Source organism: Malaya genurostris, chromosome 3 (assembly GCF_030247185.1).
Source record: "Malaya genurostris strain Urasoe2022 chromosome 3, Malgen_1.1, whole genome shotgun sequence".
Taxonomy (NCBI): domain Eukaryota; kingdom Metazoa; phylum Arthropoda; class Insecta; order Diptera; family Culicidae; genus Malaya; species Malaya genurostris.
Genome location: NC_080572.1, coordinates 99,756,383 through 99,769,580, shown reverse-complemented (window position 1 = coordinate 99,769,580; position 13,198 = coordinate 99,756,383). Strand labels below are relative to the sequence as shown.

Here is a 13,198-nt window from a genome sequence, read left to right as displayed (position 1 = left end):
CATAGAACACCTTTCTCACCACACTGCAAAAAATCACTGAAATTGACAATTGGGAAAGCTCTATCAACTACGAAATAACACTAAACATCAAATGTGTATACAACAGCTTGTGCGCATGTCCTTTGTAACATGTTCCGTCTGGCGCGTGGATCCTTGTAACGCGAACACGAGTTAACCTGACACGTTACACTCAAAATCCCGACAGAGCTTGATAACGATACATAAAAAGGAGACTCTGCATTCAAATATTTTGTCTTTGATTCAGCAGTGCAGTGTCAGTTCATAAAGACTGTCCCAGAAAGTATGAACGCACTTTGATTTCGCTGTAAATAATTCACAAGTGTTAGATATTCAAATTTTTTTCGATATACTGATTATATTAGACTACAACAACAGAATATTATCCTCAACATTTGCTACTTAGCCATTGTAGAGTAGCTGGCGCACAAGTTTTGACACTTTTTTCCAATCTTTTTCGAACTGTTGAATGGTTTCGGCTGCCGAGACATGTTTCCTAAGATGTGCCTTCTTTAATGCCCAAAATTCCTCAATTGGTTGTGGGCAATTTGGTGGATTCATGTCTTTTAAGACGAAAGTGACATTTTTGGTAGTATACCATTCTACCGATGATTTCGAGTAGTGGCAAGAAGCAAGATCTGGCCAGAAGACAACAGGATCCTTGTGGCTTCGAATCATGGGTAGATGTCGTTTTTGTAAACATTCCTTGATGTATATTTCGCTGTTCATTGAAGCAGTGGTGATGAAGTGTTTCGAAATCTTACCACAGCTACAAATTGCTTGCCAGACCATAGCTTTCATACCAAATTTTTCGACTTTTTATTTTTTTTTATTCAATATTATAATATAATTTTAAGGCACACTGCTTAAGCTCTAAGATGCCAAGGGTATTTACTAATCTTAATTACGACTAACTTAAAACTAGAATAGTATCATTATGTAATGTAGCGGTAGCGGATTCTCGAGAAGCGATCGGTAGTGCCCGGTGAATTGAATATTGCATGAGGGTCTTCCATATGCCGTTGGCGAAGATCCATGTTGGCCGCATCCTTCGGTCCGTGTGGGTCCGCGGGAAACACCCCCAGGCTACGAAGGCCCGGCGGGTGGCCCGCATGCTGGTTTTCGACTGGGGCGGCCTTCCGTGGACGATGATGGTGATGTTACGGAAGAGAATCGACTTCAATCGATGTCTCGGACTGTTTTAACACTTGCCCTTCTCGCACCGTATAATATTGTGGTCTCGGCAAGGATTTGTAATCGAGTTTCACGTAGGTTTCGTCGTCCATGATTATGCAGTTCAAATTTCCAACAAGAATCATATTGTACAGCTTTCGAACCCTCGGCCTGATCGATGCTTCTTGTTTCGGACTACGTTTTGGTTGTTTCTGCTTCTTATAGGTTCGAAGATTCAAACGTTCTTTAGCATGAAGAACATTTGGCTTCGAAGTGCCCACTTTTTAGGCCACATCCCGAACTGAAACCTCCTTCTTTTGCTCGAACGCCTTCGGTATACGTTTAACCAACTGAGGGTTAGCATGACCTTGTTTTCGACCCGTTTTCGGTTTATCCTCAAAGGTGTTATCCTCACCGAACTTCCTGATTGCATCTCGCACGGCTTTTTCACTTACTCCTTCCATTTTTGCTATCTTTCTCAGTGACAGTCCACGTTCTTTGCATTATTTGTACACAATTTTTCGACGTTGTTCTTCTGAAAGTCCACGCATTTCGAAACAAACTAATGAAAACGAATAAACAATTGCACAAGTGGTTAGAGAAGAGTGTAAACAACAGGACGCAGCCATAAAAATTGAGAGATTCTGAACCATTACGAAATGGCAACGGTTTTTGGTTGCGTCCATACTTTCTGCGACAGTCTTTATTGAACTGCTGACTAGACTAGAACTGCTAAGTAGGCGTTAAAGTTTCTCTCTACTTCAAGTGCAACGAGTTTGACGATTGTTCCGGAGCTCAATCTCTGTTCTGCCATCTCAGATGAAAACATTAAAATAATTGAAAAATTTCATTTACGACTTTGAGCATTTCTCTGAATTAAAAAAAAAAAGGGATTCAATTGTTCTCGTTAATGTATAGGGGGCATTTCACGCAAAATCAGCCACCCAAATTTTTTTTTTTCATCTAACTTTTTTTTGATAAAGAACTCGAAAATATTCGACACGAATTTTTTTATTTCAATATGGTACGTGGAATTTTCGAGATATGATTTTTTGAAATTTCAAAAAAGAGCCTTTACTGTAAAATCTAATAAAGATACAAAAATTCGTTCAAGACATGAAATGTGCGCCTTTTCCTTAGCTTTCAAATAAGTGATTTCATAAAACAACCTTAAATTTAATTTAATAAAAAAAGTTAAAAATTAATGTTCAAATAAAAAAAATTCAAACTAGGGCCTTTTTTTTGAAAAAGAAGCCTTAGCGGTTCAACTAAATCTTATGTCGTTTTCGTTTTTAAATTGCACTACACTGGTGTAGCGAAAGCTGCACTGAAACCGTTCGTTTTTGCCAATTGCACTACACCAGTGCTACACTTTTTCTGCACCGATACCACTGGTGTAGCACTCATCAAAAGTTTGGTGTAGCTCTGTGCAATGTAATCATGTATTGTAGTCAATGGTTACTGTTTATGTTTTCGTCATTTTTGTTCGTTTATTCAAGCCTCAGTGTAGCACTGCACCGGTGTAGTGCAAGTTAAAAACGAAAACGCCATTAGAAAAGTTTCAGGGTGGAAAGATCAATACTTTCGGGTCAGTGAATTTTTCAATTACGACCCGCACGCGCGGAACGTACGCAGCGCAATTCACTCGGATACGGGCTTAAAAGGCTATCCGCATTATGCCGATCCGACCGATCCGAGCTCTCCGGCGTTTCTGCTTCGGCTATGGCTGAGCTGTACATGCATTCTTTCATTGCTCGAAACAAACTTCATATTTTCAAAATGTGAAAAAAAAATTGAAGAGAGGCGAAAGTTTAATAATTTGCGATTTTGCGGAAAATTACGCCTTCGTTATTCAAAACGCCATAACTGGCTTTCATTGGAACAACGACCTAGCGACTATATTCCCCATTGTTTTCTATTAAAAAATGAACAGCAAAATTAAATATCTGTCACAATTGACCTTGGAAACCGAATATATTTTAAGACTTATATTCCGCATGGTAATATCCAACAAGCCATAGATTGTCAAAGTCCGCCCCTTTTTCAATGGAGATATCGATGTTGCTGTGTAAGCGTCTTCTCTCCCTATTCTAGTGCACAGTGGTCTCAATTACTCCAAAATGCGTTTCTGTTTACGCTTCTGAGGTTGATTTTGGAGTCGAAGAATATTCAGAAGAATGTTCAATTGAAATAGTTCTCTTCTCTTGATATAATTAAAGTTATCTTCAATCCACCTAGAAGTGAGACTAAAGTTATAATTTGCCTACATTGCGTGATAGAGAACTCATTTCTTCAGAGAAATTGTAGACCATATTATTACAAGAAAACACGCCGAAAACATGAACTCTTTAAAATGGATTGGTATGAGGCCCCAAAATGTATACCTAAAGTGACTTTTCCTCTCCATCCCAATGAAAGGAAATTTGAACGAACGATTTTTAATATGCACTTGAAAAACTGTATACGGCATCCTTTTTCATGACGTTTTGAGCAGTGATATCAAACCATTTGTCTTCTTATATATAAAAGTTATGCAATCACTGAGAAAATCAACTTTCGAATCGATCGGTGTGTGTGTTTATGTGTGCATTCAACATGAAGTCACATTTATCGAAGTTGGCTGGACGATTTTTCACAAATTTAGATTCAAATGAAATATCTCTTGGCCCTATAACCTGCTACTGAATATCGCCTGCATTCAACTTCTTAATTTTCTCAAAGACTGCGCAACCAATTATATTCAAATTTAAATATCTCCATCTAATATTCAAATGAAAGGTTTTAAAATCCCATAATGCTTCTTGTTCTTCAATCAGATCCCACTTCCGGTTTAGGAGATACAGAGTAATTAGTAGAAAAATGTCCATTCACATAAATTAATCGAGTTTATCGAGTTTGCAGATTTTAATAGTCGATGATCAAATAAACTTATTTCAGTTTTAACGGTATTCGGTTTTCGATCCTGGAAGGAACCCAAAAATATAATTTGGAAGGCAATGCAATTTCTCAAAGATGGCTACACTGATTTTCAAAAATTTCGAATCAAATGAAATGGTTTACAAACCCTTAGGTGGATTTAACTGACTTCGGGTTCCGATAGTATCGAGAATAGAGGAAACTTGAACCGTTTTCCCGCAGAAGGCAAAATCGAATTTCATGAACATAAATTCAAATTAGAAGACTTATAAAATTGATGAATTTTGTCCGATTCCGACTTCCGATTAACGAATTATAGGGTAATGGGCAGGGTAATGAATTTTTAAAATTCAAACCGTCATAAAAGATGCAGATACCCAAAGTTGGACTCAAAACTATTCAAATTTATTCGTCATAATAATTCATCGCCATACGAACCGTTTTGAGTCCTCCCTGAATATCGGTTCAGGAAACACCGAAAATATTGACCGAAAACTCTAACTCATTTCGACATTTTATGGGATGCTCAGCCGATTGTTACACTTTAAATTCAAAGGAATTATAAAATTTCTGTTTTCGATCTGACTTGCAGTTCCGAAATTACTGGGATCAAACTGTCATTTAAAACGACGGTCAATAAAATAATTTCATGGAAACTACAAACACCGAAGAATATTTATGTAAAAAACACATGAGGATCTATTAAACAAATGTTATCATCTCACTACTAGGTGGATTAAGCACGTTTTTATATTTCGTATCAACTGTTAATGTGATATCAATACGAGAATCTCTACATAATAAGTAAACACCATCTTCAGTGCGCTTGACTATAATACTTAGTACTGAAAATATATCAATTCTTCAGATTTGGTTCACAGGATCATGACACTATCATGAAAATGTTTTGGAGACGAATCCTCTCACTTTCATAAATGTTATGTACTAAAATCGAAACCACAAACATAGAGTCCAATATCAAATTCATAAATCACAAAACACAGGTCAAACAATATATTATCATTATTACATTTAACTAACGCAACTATACATTTTTGGAATTCACACCATCTACAATCATTCACTACCGCGAAAAATGATGAACACTATAAACACATTATCGCTTTTTGCTAGGTTTCGAGTGCGTTCGAATGTATTCCAAGGCGCGCAAGATTGCATCAGGAATCGGCGGTGGTTGTGGAATAGCATCACCCTGAGGGTTATATCCGTTTTCATCGGCCGTATAGGTGATGTCTATCAGTTCCCCTTCCGGAGAAGTGAACTTATAAGCACCCGTGGCCGATTTCCCACCAACACCCTGCTCTTGAACTTGCGTACCGTCCGTCAGCTTATAGTTGTAAAAGTACGATCCATCAGGGTTAACGTTCTGGTCCTGCTCTACTATCTCCACCTGCTGCCCTTTGCTAAATGTCATCAGCATCAATGCGCCAAAAATCACAATCTGCATGGAAATTGGAACTCGTTTAGATAATCTCGAAAGCTGTTAAATTCGTATTATACCTGTATCTTCATTCTGCACCAAACTGGCATCGAAGTCACTGAACAGTGAATCGCCGAAACCATCTTCTTATATACTACCGCAAAGCATCAACAATCGATAGCAGCCAAATGATCGAAAGCTGTGAATCGTGATGTAATGCAGCCGGTTCAAGTTGGCAGTACTGACCCGTATCTCATTTCGTTGATCTAGCTTGAGCATTTTTCGACAGACAAAATGTAACGGCGATATTTGTCATCGGAAGACTCATACTTGTACAGACAGTTTTTTACATAGGAAACTAAATATTGGAATGCGATCAGTAAGATGATTCTGCCATCTTTGATCCACTCTAATATGACTGAGCGAGATAAAGATGAACCACAAGGTTACCAGCTGGATCCGAACGCCTATAGACAGAGCGTAGGATATCAACTTGCTTTTTTATCGCAGCAAAAACTTGAAGAGGATTACTGTCTCGCCACTGTTCACCAAAGTGCGATAACACCTTCAGAAGGGTTATCTTGAGCCGAATGTGAATCGTGTGAACTCATCTCAAAGGTCGAACATAAATTTGTCGATGAAATTTTACGACAGCGTGATTAATCTGACCTGAACTTCATCGGTCCATTCTGATTTTTTATAAAAGGTAATATTATTTTCTTTAATCATTCTTGCTTATACTGCCTCAATTCCGTCGTTATTTTCACCACTATTCTGTACTTTGATCGAATCGGAATGCTTCGATCGTAGGTGTAAATGTGCGTTCTGTAATTCGATCGAGTGATACTTTTGTATGCAACATTGGCAGTAGCATTACATTGTTACTACTCCGTTATTGATCAGAACCAATTTGGCTTTCAAAATGTTTTTTTCTGAAACAAATCATTCGGTAATAGCACGTAGTTAGACACTAAACTGTAAACTGCATTGATCCCTGCCCGCTAATCAATACAGATGCCGGCCAAGTCCGAATGCAGATCTACTAGGGAAGAAACCCAGGAATCCTCTTCGTTTCCACATCACAGGAAAGGGTTGTTTGTTAGTAAATTTTCGAATACTATCATTTGTTTATTGTTCTGGATAGCTGGCTACCGAGAATACGTTGCAATTTTATCGCGTTTTGTATTAATATGTGCTTCCTACTAAAATAGGAACTCGTAAAACTCCGGACAGCCGCCTGTCGGGACGTTCGATATCAATTCAAAATGTCTACCGATATCGGTTACCGGCACCCCAAGGTGTTCGGTTACCGGCATCCCATTTTTTCGAAAAATCGCAAAAAATTGTCAGTGATATGCAGAGATGCCAAGTCTGCAAATTTGTCTGTAAATTATCAAATTTCTTAGTTAACATGCAAACCTTTTTTCGCCTAAAGACTTTGTGCAGACTATTTTTTTCGTCAGAAATCACAGACGTTTTTTGTGCGATCTTTTCGTATATTGCTAGCTAAACTTATTGTATTATCTGGCATCTCGGGTGATATGCAACACGTGGACAACCTGACGGCTTCATTGTCATATAAGTAAAAACTTTGGTTCTCTGATTCTGTTAGCCTTGGTGACTTCAAACAAATCGTTCAAGTCATGGAAAATGAACTTTAATGCACTGATTAATGCCATTAAACGTTGCTTAGTGGATAAGAAGCCAATAAATTCGACTGCAGCAACGTATTCAATCCCGTGAACCATGTGGAAGACCGGCCTAATCAACACCAAAAGCGTCACCATCCAAATCATTAGCCAAGAGAGCCAAGGCGAAGTCATTATCAGACAATGAAGACTTTTGTCCAAAACGCTTCCGAAAAGAATAAATTCCGTTTTTACCATTTTTTATAAATATAATAAATAGGTATAGAATTCGCTCAAACTTTAGTAAAATTTTGCGATGCCCGCAGAGCCGAGTGTCATATACCGATCAATTCAGCTCGACGAACTGAGCAAATGTCCGTGTGTGTGTGTGTATGTGTGTATGTGTGTTGCCAACAAAGAGGTCGAGATCTTAGAGATGGCTGGACCGATTTTCACCTTAAACCCTATTGAATGGTTTTGAGATAGTATGTTTACTTTTTGAGTTATATGAAGTTTTATGTCAAAATTTCTAGTTTTTTGACAATTTCTGTCACAATTGACCTTGAAAACAGAATATGTTTTCAGACTTAGATTTCGCACGGTAATAGCTATCCAACAAGCCATAAATTGTTAAAATCCGTCGATTTTTAACGGAGTTATAGACATTTTTGTGTAAGCCTTATTCCAGTAAGGAGTGTATCGATAAGTAGTTAGCAACATTCAAACAGTTATTACTCTGAAATGGCTTAATTTTTTGCAGCGTGTTTTGCGGTGACATGTTTGTTTACATGTCAATAACAGCTGCGCAATCGATTGGTTTCGGTACGGTTTATCGTTTCAATGATGAGTCGAATTGATCCGGAAACGCGAAAAAAAATTATGCACGCTTGGTGCTCAGAAAGTGGTGTCACGTACAACGAAATTGCAAAACAGGTGAAAGTGCACCACTGGTGGTCAAAAATATTATCGAGAAGTTCGGTAAGACCCTTTCCATGAAGTATTTGCCCCGAGCCGGTAGGAAAACGGGTCCCAGCCAGCTCGGCCGGGACTTAAAAGTGGTTAAGTACATCAGGAAAAACCCATCGGCGTCGACGCGGGATTTGACCAAGCAGTTCAACCCCAGCATCGGGATGATTCAACGGATCAAAGTTCGGAACTCCCTGAAAACGTACAAGAAACAGAATGTGCAGAAAAAGTCCCTGGTACAGCAAGTTCAGGCCAAAACAAGAGCGCGAAAACTGTATAACCGGATTCTACAGAATAAAGACGGATGCATCCTGATCGACGCTGAAACCTACGCCAAGGAAGACTCTCGAGCGGTGCCCGGACCGCAATATTATACGAAATCGGTGTACCAGGACCTGGACGACGCTGACACCACGGTGGCGATGGAAAAGTTTGGGCAGAAGGTGTTGGTCTGGCAAGCAACTTGTACCTGTGGTTTGCGGTCGTCGATTTTCTTCACGACGGGCACAATTAACGCCAAGGTGTACGAAGTAGAATGTTTGAAGAAGAGAATACTGCCACTGTACAGAAAGCATAAGTCTCCTCCTCTCTTCTGGCCGGATTTGGCTTCAGCCCACTACGCCAACTCCGTTCTAAAGTGGTTGTCAAAAAATAATGTACAATTCGTGGAAAAGGACATCAACCCACCGAACTGCCCGGATCTTCGGCCAATTGAAAGGTATTGGGCAATTGTCAAGCGGCACTTTCGGAAGGAAGGTACAGTGTCCCAAAACATGCAGGAGTTCAAAAAAACTAGACAGCTGCCACCAGGAAAGTTACAAAAGTAACTGTGCAGAATTTAATGAAGAATGTCAAGTCCAAAGTGCGAGAGTTTCACAGAAACTAGGATTTTCTTCAATATAATCAGTTAAATGCATAAAAATGTAATTTTTCTACAATATATCGAAAACTGATGTCAAAATATGTTTTTTTTCGCTTTTTAATTCAATAATCAATGTTGCTAACTACTTTTCGATACACTCCTTAGTAGGAGATTTGAGTGTTGTATGACAAAGCAATGCTTGGGAGCAACGTGAAACACGATTATTTATACTGTTGCTTATAATTGTTTCTAAATACCAAAAAAACATCCTTTTTGATAACATTTTGCCTCGACCGATTTTAGCACGGCAGATTAGATGATGGCAGGATTTTCAAGTTGAAAGCAATTTCATAATTATATTGATTTAAACTACTAACAGCAATAAATGCTGGAAGAACATAACACCCATATACCATTCGAATCAGTTCGTCAAGATCAGCAAACGCGTGTGTAACAGATAATTTCACCCAATTTTCTCGGAAATGACTCAACCGTTTTCTACAAACTCAGATTCATATATTCGTATGCTCCCAAACAAGGTTCCTGAATTACATTTGGATCCGACTTCTGGTTCCGGAACTACAGGATGATATGTAAAACGAAATTAAAATAATGTAACTCATTTTTCTCGTAGATGGTTAAACCGATCTAAGAACCATCTAAGATTCAAATGAAAGGTCTAAAGATCATATAAAACATCTTGCTTTTTAGACAGATCCAACTTCCGCTTTAGAGGGATACATGGTGATTAGTTCGAAAATGTCCATTCCACATAAATTAATCGGGTTTATCAGGTTTGCAGATTTGGATAGCCGATAACCAAATAAACTTATTTCAGTTTTAACGGTATTCAGTTATTGATTCAGAAGATACCCAAAAATTTTATTCGAACTACGATTTCTCAAAGATGTCTACACTGATTTACAAACATTTTGAATCAAATGTAAACAATTAAGCTCCTCAGGTGTATTTAACTGACATCGGCTACACCAATTTTCGAATTACGGTTCCAGTATTGAATCGTTTCTCACAGTTCAATTGTTTTCTCAAAACAGGCCAAATCGAATTTCAAAAACAAAAATTCAAAATAAAGGATCCAATACAAAATTTATGAATTTTATCAAATTTTTCGATTCCGATTTCGATTCTGAAATTACAGGGTGATGAGTTTTTAAAACTCAAACCAATGTAGAAGATAACAGTTGGACTCAAAACTATTGCAATTTATTCGTCATATTATATTAACTTATGGCCATACGAATCTTTGAGGTTATGCTGGTTGCTGAATACCTGCTCTGGCAATGCCGTAAATAATGGCGAAAAACTCTAAAATGGAGCTAACTTTAACATCTTATGGAATGTTCTATCTTGTCACACGCTTAGAAAATAATTCGATCCGATTGACGTTTGAAATCTCAAATTGCCGCTTAAAACGACGGTCATTAAAATAATTTCATGAGAACTAAAACACCGATGAATATTGATACCTTCTTGTTTTTGCTTGTATTCCGGCCATTCTTCTCGTAATGCCACGGTTCAAACGCATTATTTTCAGACAGATAGATTTATGCGGAGTCAGCTTCCGGCACCATAAAATTCAACATATTATGTCAAATTTACCACTTGTAAAAGTATAGTTCTGTTATCAGGTAAATTAGTTATTTGACAGAGAATTCGTCATATTTAAGATTGAAAAAAGTAAAACGTGGTCTTTTGTATACTAAATTGTATACTTCAGTTGTTTTCGCCATCTGGGGAACATTCATTTACTACTTATATATCTGATATATTCGCGCGCACAGGATAAGCAGTTTGACAGTAACACTTGAATACACGATACTCGATACGAATTCAGATTAGTGGCATCATGCTGTAAAAAAAATACACTCAAGTTTCCTTTCATGCGAATTTCCTAAGTTATGCGTTTTTGTTGCGAATTATATTTTTATGCGAGTTTTCAAAGTTATAAGGTTTTCTTGTTTTGTCTTAGAAATGCACGAAACGTTGATAAGTGATGAAATCACGAAAAAAATTTAAGTCGACTCTCTGGGATCCTTTTTTTGATTTCGGAAATCATAGATATTTTTTCAAAAAAAACATTATTCGCGATAACACAAATCTCAACGTTTCGTGAAGACTTAGATATCTGGTGAGAAATTTCATTTTCCCTACATTTGCAGATTTTAATACGAATGTTCATAGATATGCGGTTTTTACAGCAAATGTTCAAAGTTTCACCACTTTTTTCACTTTAAATGCAATTGTTCACGAATAAGAAAAGCAATGGTAATACTACTGATGCAATTTATGGGAATTTAAAATTTTGTTGTTCATCGATTGGAACTGAAATTATAAGTACATAATGATTGGAATAAGTATTTCAAAACAGGAGTGAAGTGTCTTTGGAACAACATTTAACACTACTAGAATTATGTCATTTTAAATTTAATTTTCTAACAGTATGCTTGCAAAATAATGATAAATAAATATTCCCAAAGTTATTTTTAAAAGTTGTTCAAAGTTGACAAACATTTCTCATCTTGTCTGCTGGTTCAACATAGAAAGAAATATTCATTAACAGTACGTCACCCCGTTATCTTCATATTTCAGAAGACCAAATCCTACTATTTAGTGAAGAAAAGCTGCACAAATCAAGCCCCTTGATAGGTAAATTTCAACCACTCCTTGAAAACCTTAACCTATCAATAACAGAAGCTAAGTATTAACACTAGATCTTAATCGGTCAATCGTTTCTGGTTGAGCCGCTACCGTGTCAATGGTTCATGGAAGTTAACCTTGAGCGACGCACCTTCCTCGTTGTCTTTGTTGGAATCTACTAGACTTTTTTTTTTCGATAGAGAAGGCCAAACAACACCAATCATATTAGTATATCATCCGACGCCTTCATATTTACTTTCGGCTGGTGACTGTAGTAGGTAGTGATTGATAAAATAACCCAAGATGCATAAATTTGCATATGTTAAACTACTTGTCAGGCATAGTGGGAGAAACCATCTTTGTATTGAGGCAAACCAATGACCTCCAACGAATTCCTCTTTGGACCAGTTTCATTTGCTCTACTTTAATTTGTAGTGATAACTTAATAAGGTTAACGTACTTAATTCAGCTTGCTCCTATAGTAATGGCCATCACTAGATTTCTACGGGCCCATTACAGCATTAAAAATTGTCCTAGTACTATATTTTTTCAACATAAATCGAAAGATGGCCGTTTTACATCGAATTTTGTAAAGTTAAAAGGTAAAAGTACTGCAATAGTCAATCGAAAGTAAATAAATATAAAATGCTATTTGCAGTAAGCAAAACTGAAATAATCAAATTAAAAAAATTGTCAATTCGAAATCACTTCCTCAATAAAGATCACACTGATCTGATATTTTTACTATCAGTTGATCAGTGACCGTCAAATCACATCGATCTAATAGCCTGTTCGCACCATACCGGGACGACCGGGACGGGAACGTCCGGGACTATCTGGGACGTTTTTTTTTCTCATCGGCGATAACTGAGCTGCCGGCGTGTGTATGTATTGGAATCCCGGATCCGGGATAAAATCCATTTGGTTGCTCAGTCATCGCCGATGAGGAAAAAAAACGTCCCGGATAGTCCCGGTCGTCTCGGTATAGTGCGAACAGGCTATAAGGCGTGTCAATGAGACATTTAAAATCATGTAATATTGCCAATTTTGTATCTTTGAGGTACCTATTTATAGGTGATAAAGAACATTAAAGGAGCACCGTAACTTATGACAGAAAGCAGATAGCGTCATTTCGACAAATGTCATGTGTGTGTAACAGCAACTTGTTATTGTTGTGCCGAATGCCAAAGCAAACAGTGGCTTGTACTTTTTACTGCGCTCAAAACAAATTTCAATTGCGCGAAAATCAACTCAAAAGTTTTGAATTTTTTTTAAAGTCTCATATATTGAAGAGCATTAATCGAAAATGTGAGTTGATTGAATATTTATGATGTGAAATCGATCTATATCGTGATTTAACACCGGATGCTACCAAAATTTTCGCAATCAAAGTTTTTTTTCGTCATTTTCAAAATGTCTACCGATTTCAGTTACCGACACCCTAAGGTCTGCGGTTACCGGCAGCAGATTTTTTTCGACAAATCGTGAAAAATTTTCAGTGATATGCAGAGATGCAGAGACAAAGCAAGCCAAAGT

General features: G+C 37.4%; 1 protein-coding gene across 1 annotated transcript; it reads right to left on the bottom strand.

The window, feature by feature from the left end:
* Positions 1-4,906: 4,906 nt before the first annotated feature.
* On the bottom strand, positions 4,907-5,692 carry LOC131436325 (pupal cuticle protein Edg-78E-like). The gene is made up of 2 exons (XM_058604989.1): positions 5,629-5,692; positions 4,907-5,569 (listed from the first exon to the last, which is right to left on the bottom strand). Exons 1-2 carry the CDS (start codon positions 5,689-5,691, stop codon positions 5,225-5,227), a joined length of 408 nt encoding a protein of 135 aa, XP_058460972.1. The 5' UTR covers position 5,692; the 3' UTR covers positions 4,907-5,224.
* Between the last annotated feature and the right edge of the window lie 7,506 nt (positions 5,693-13,198).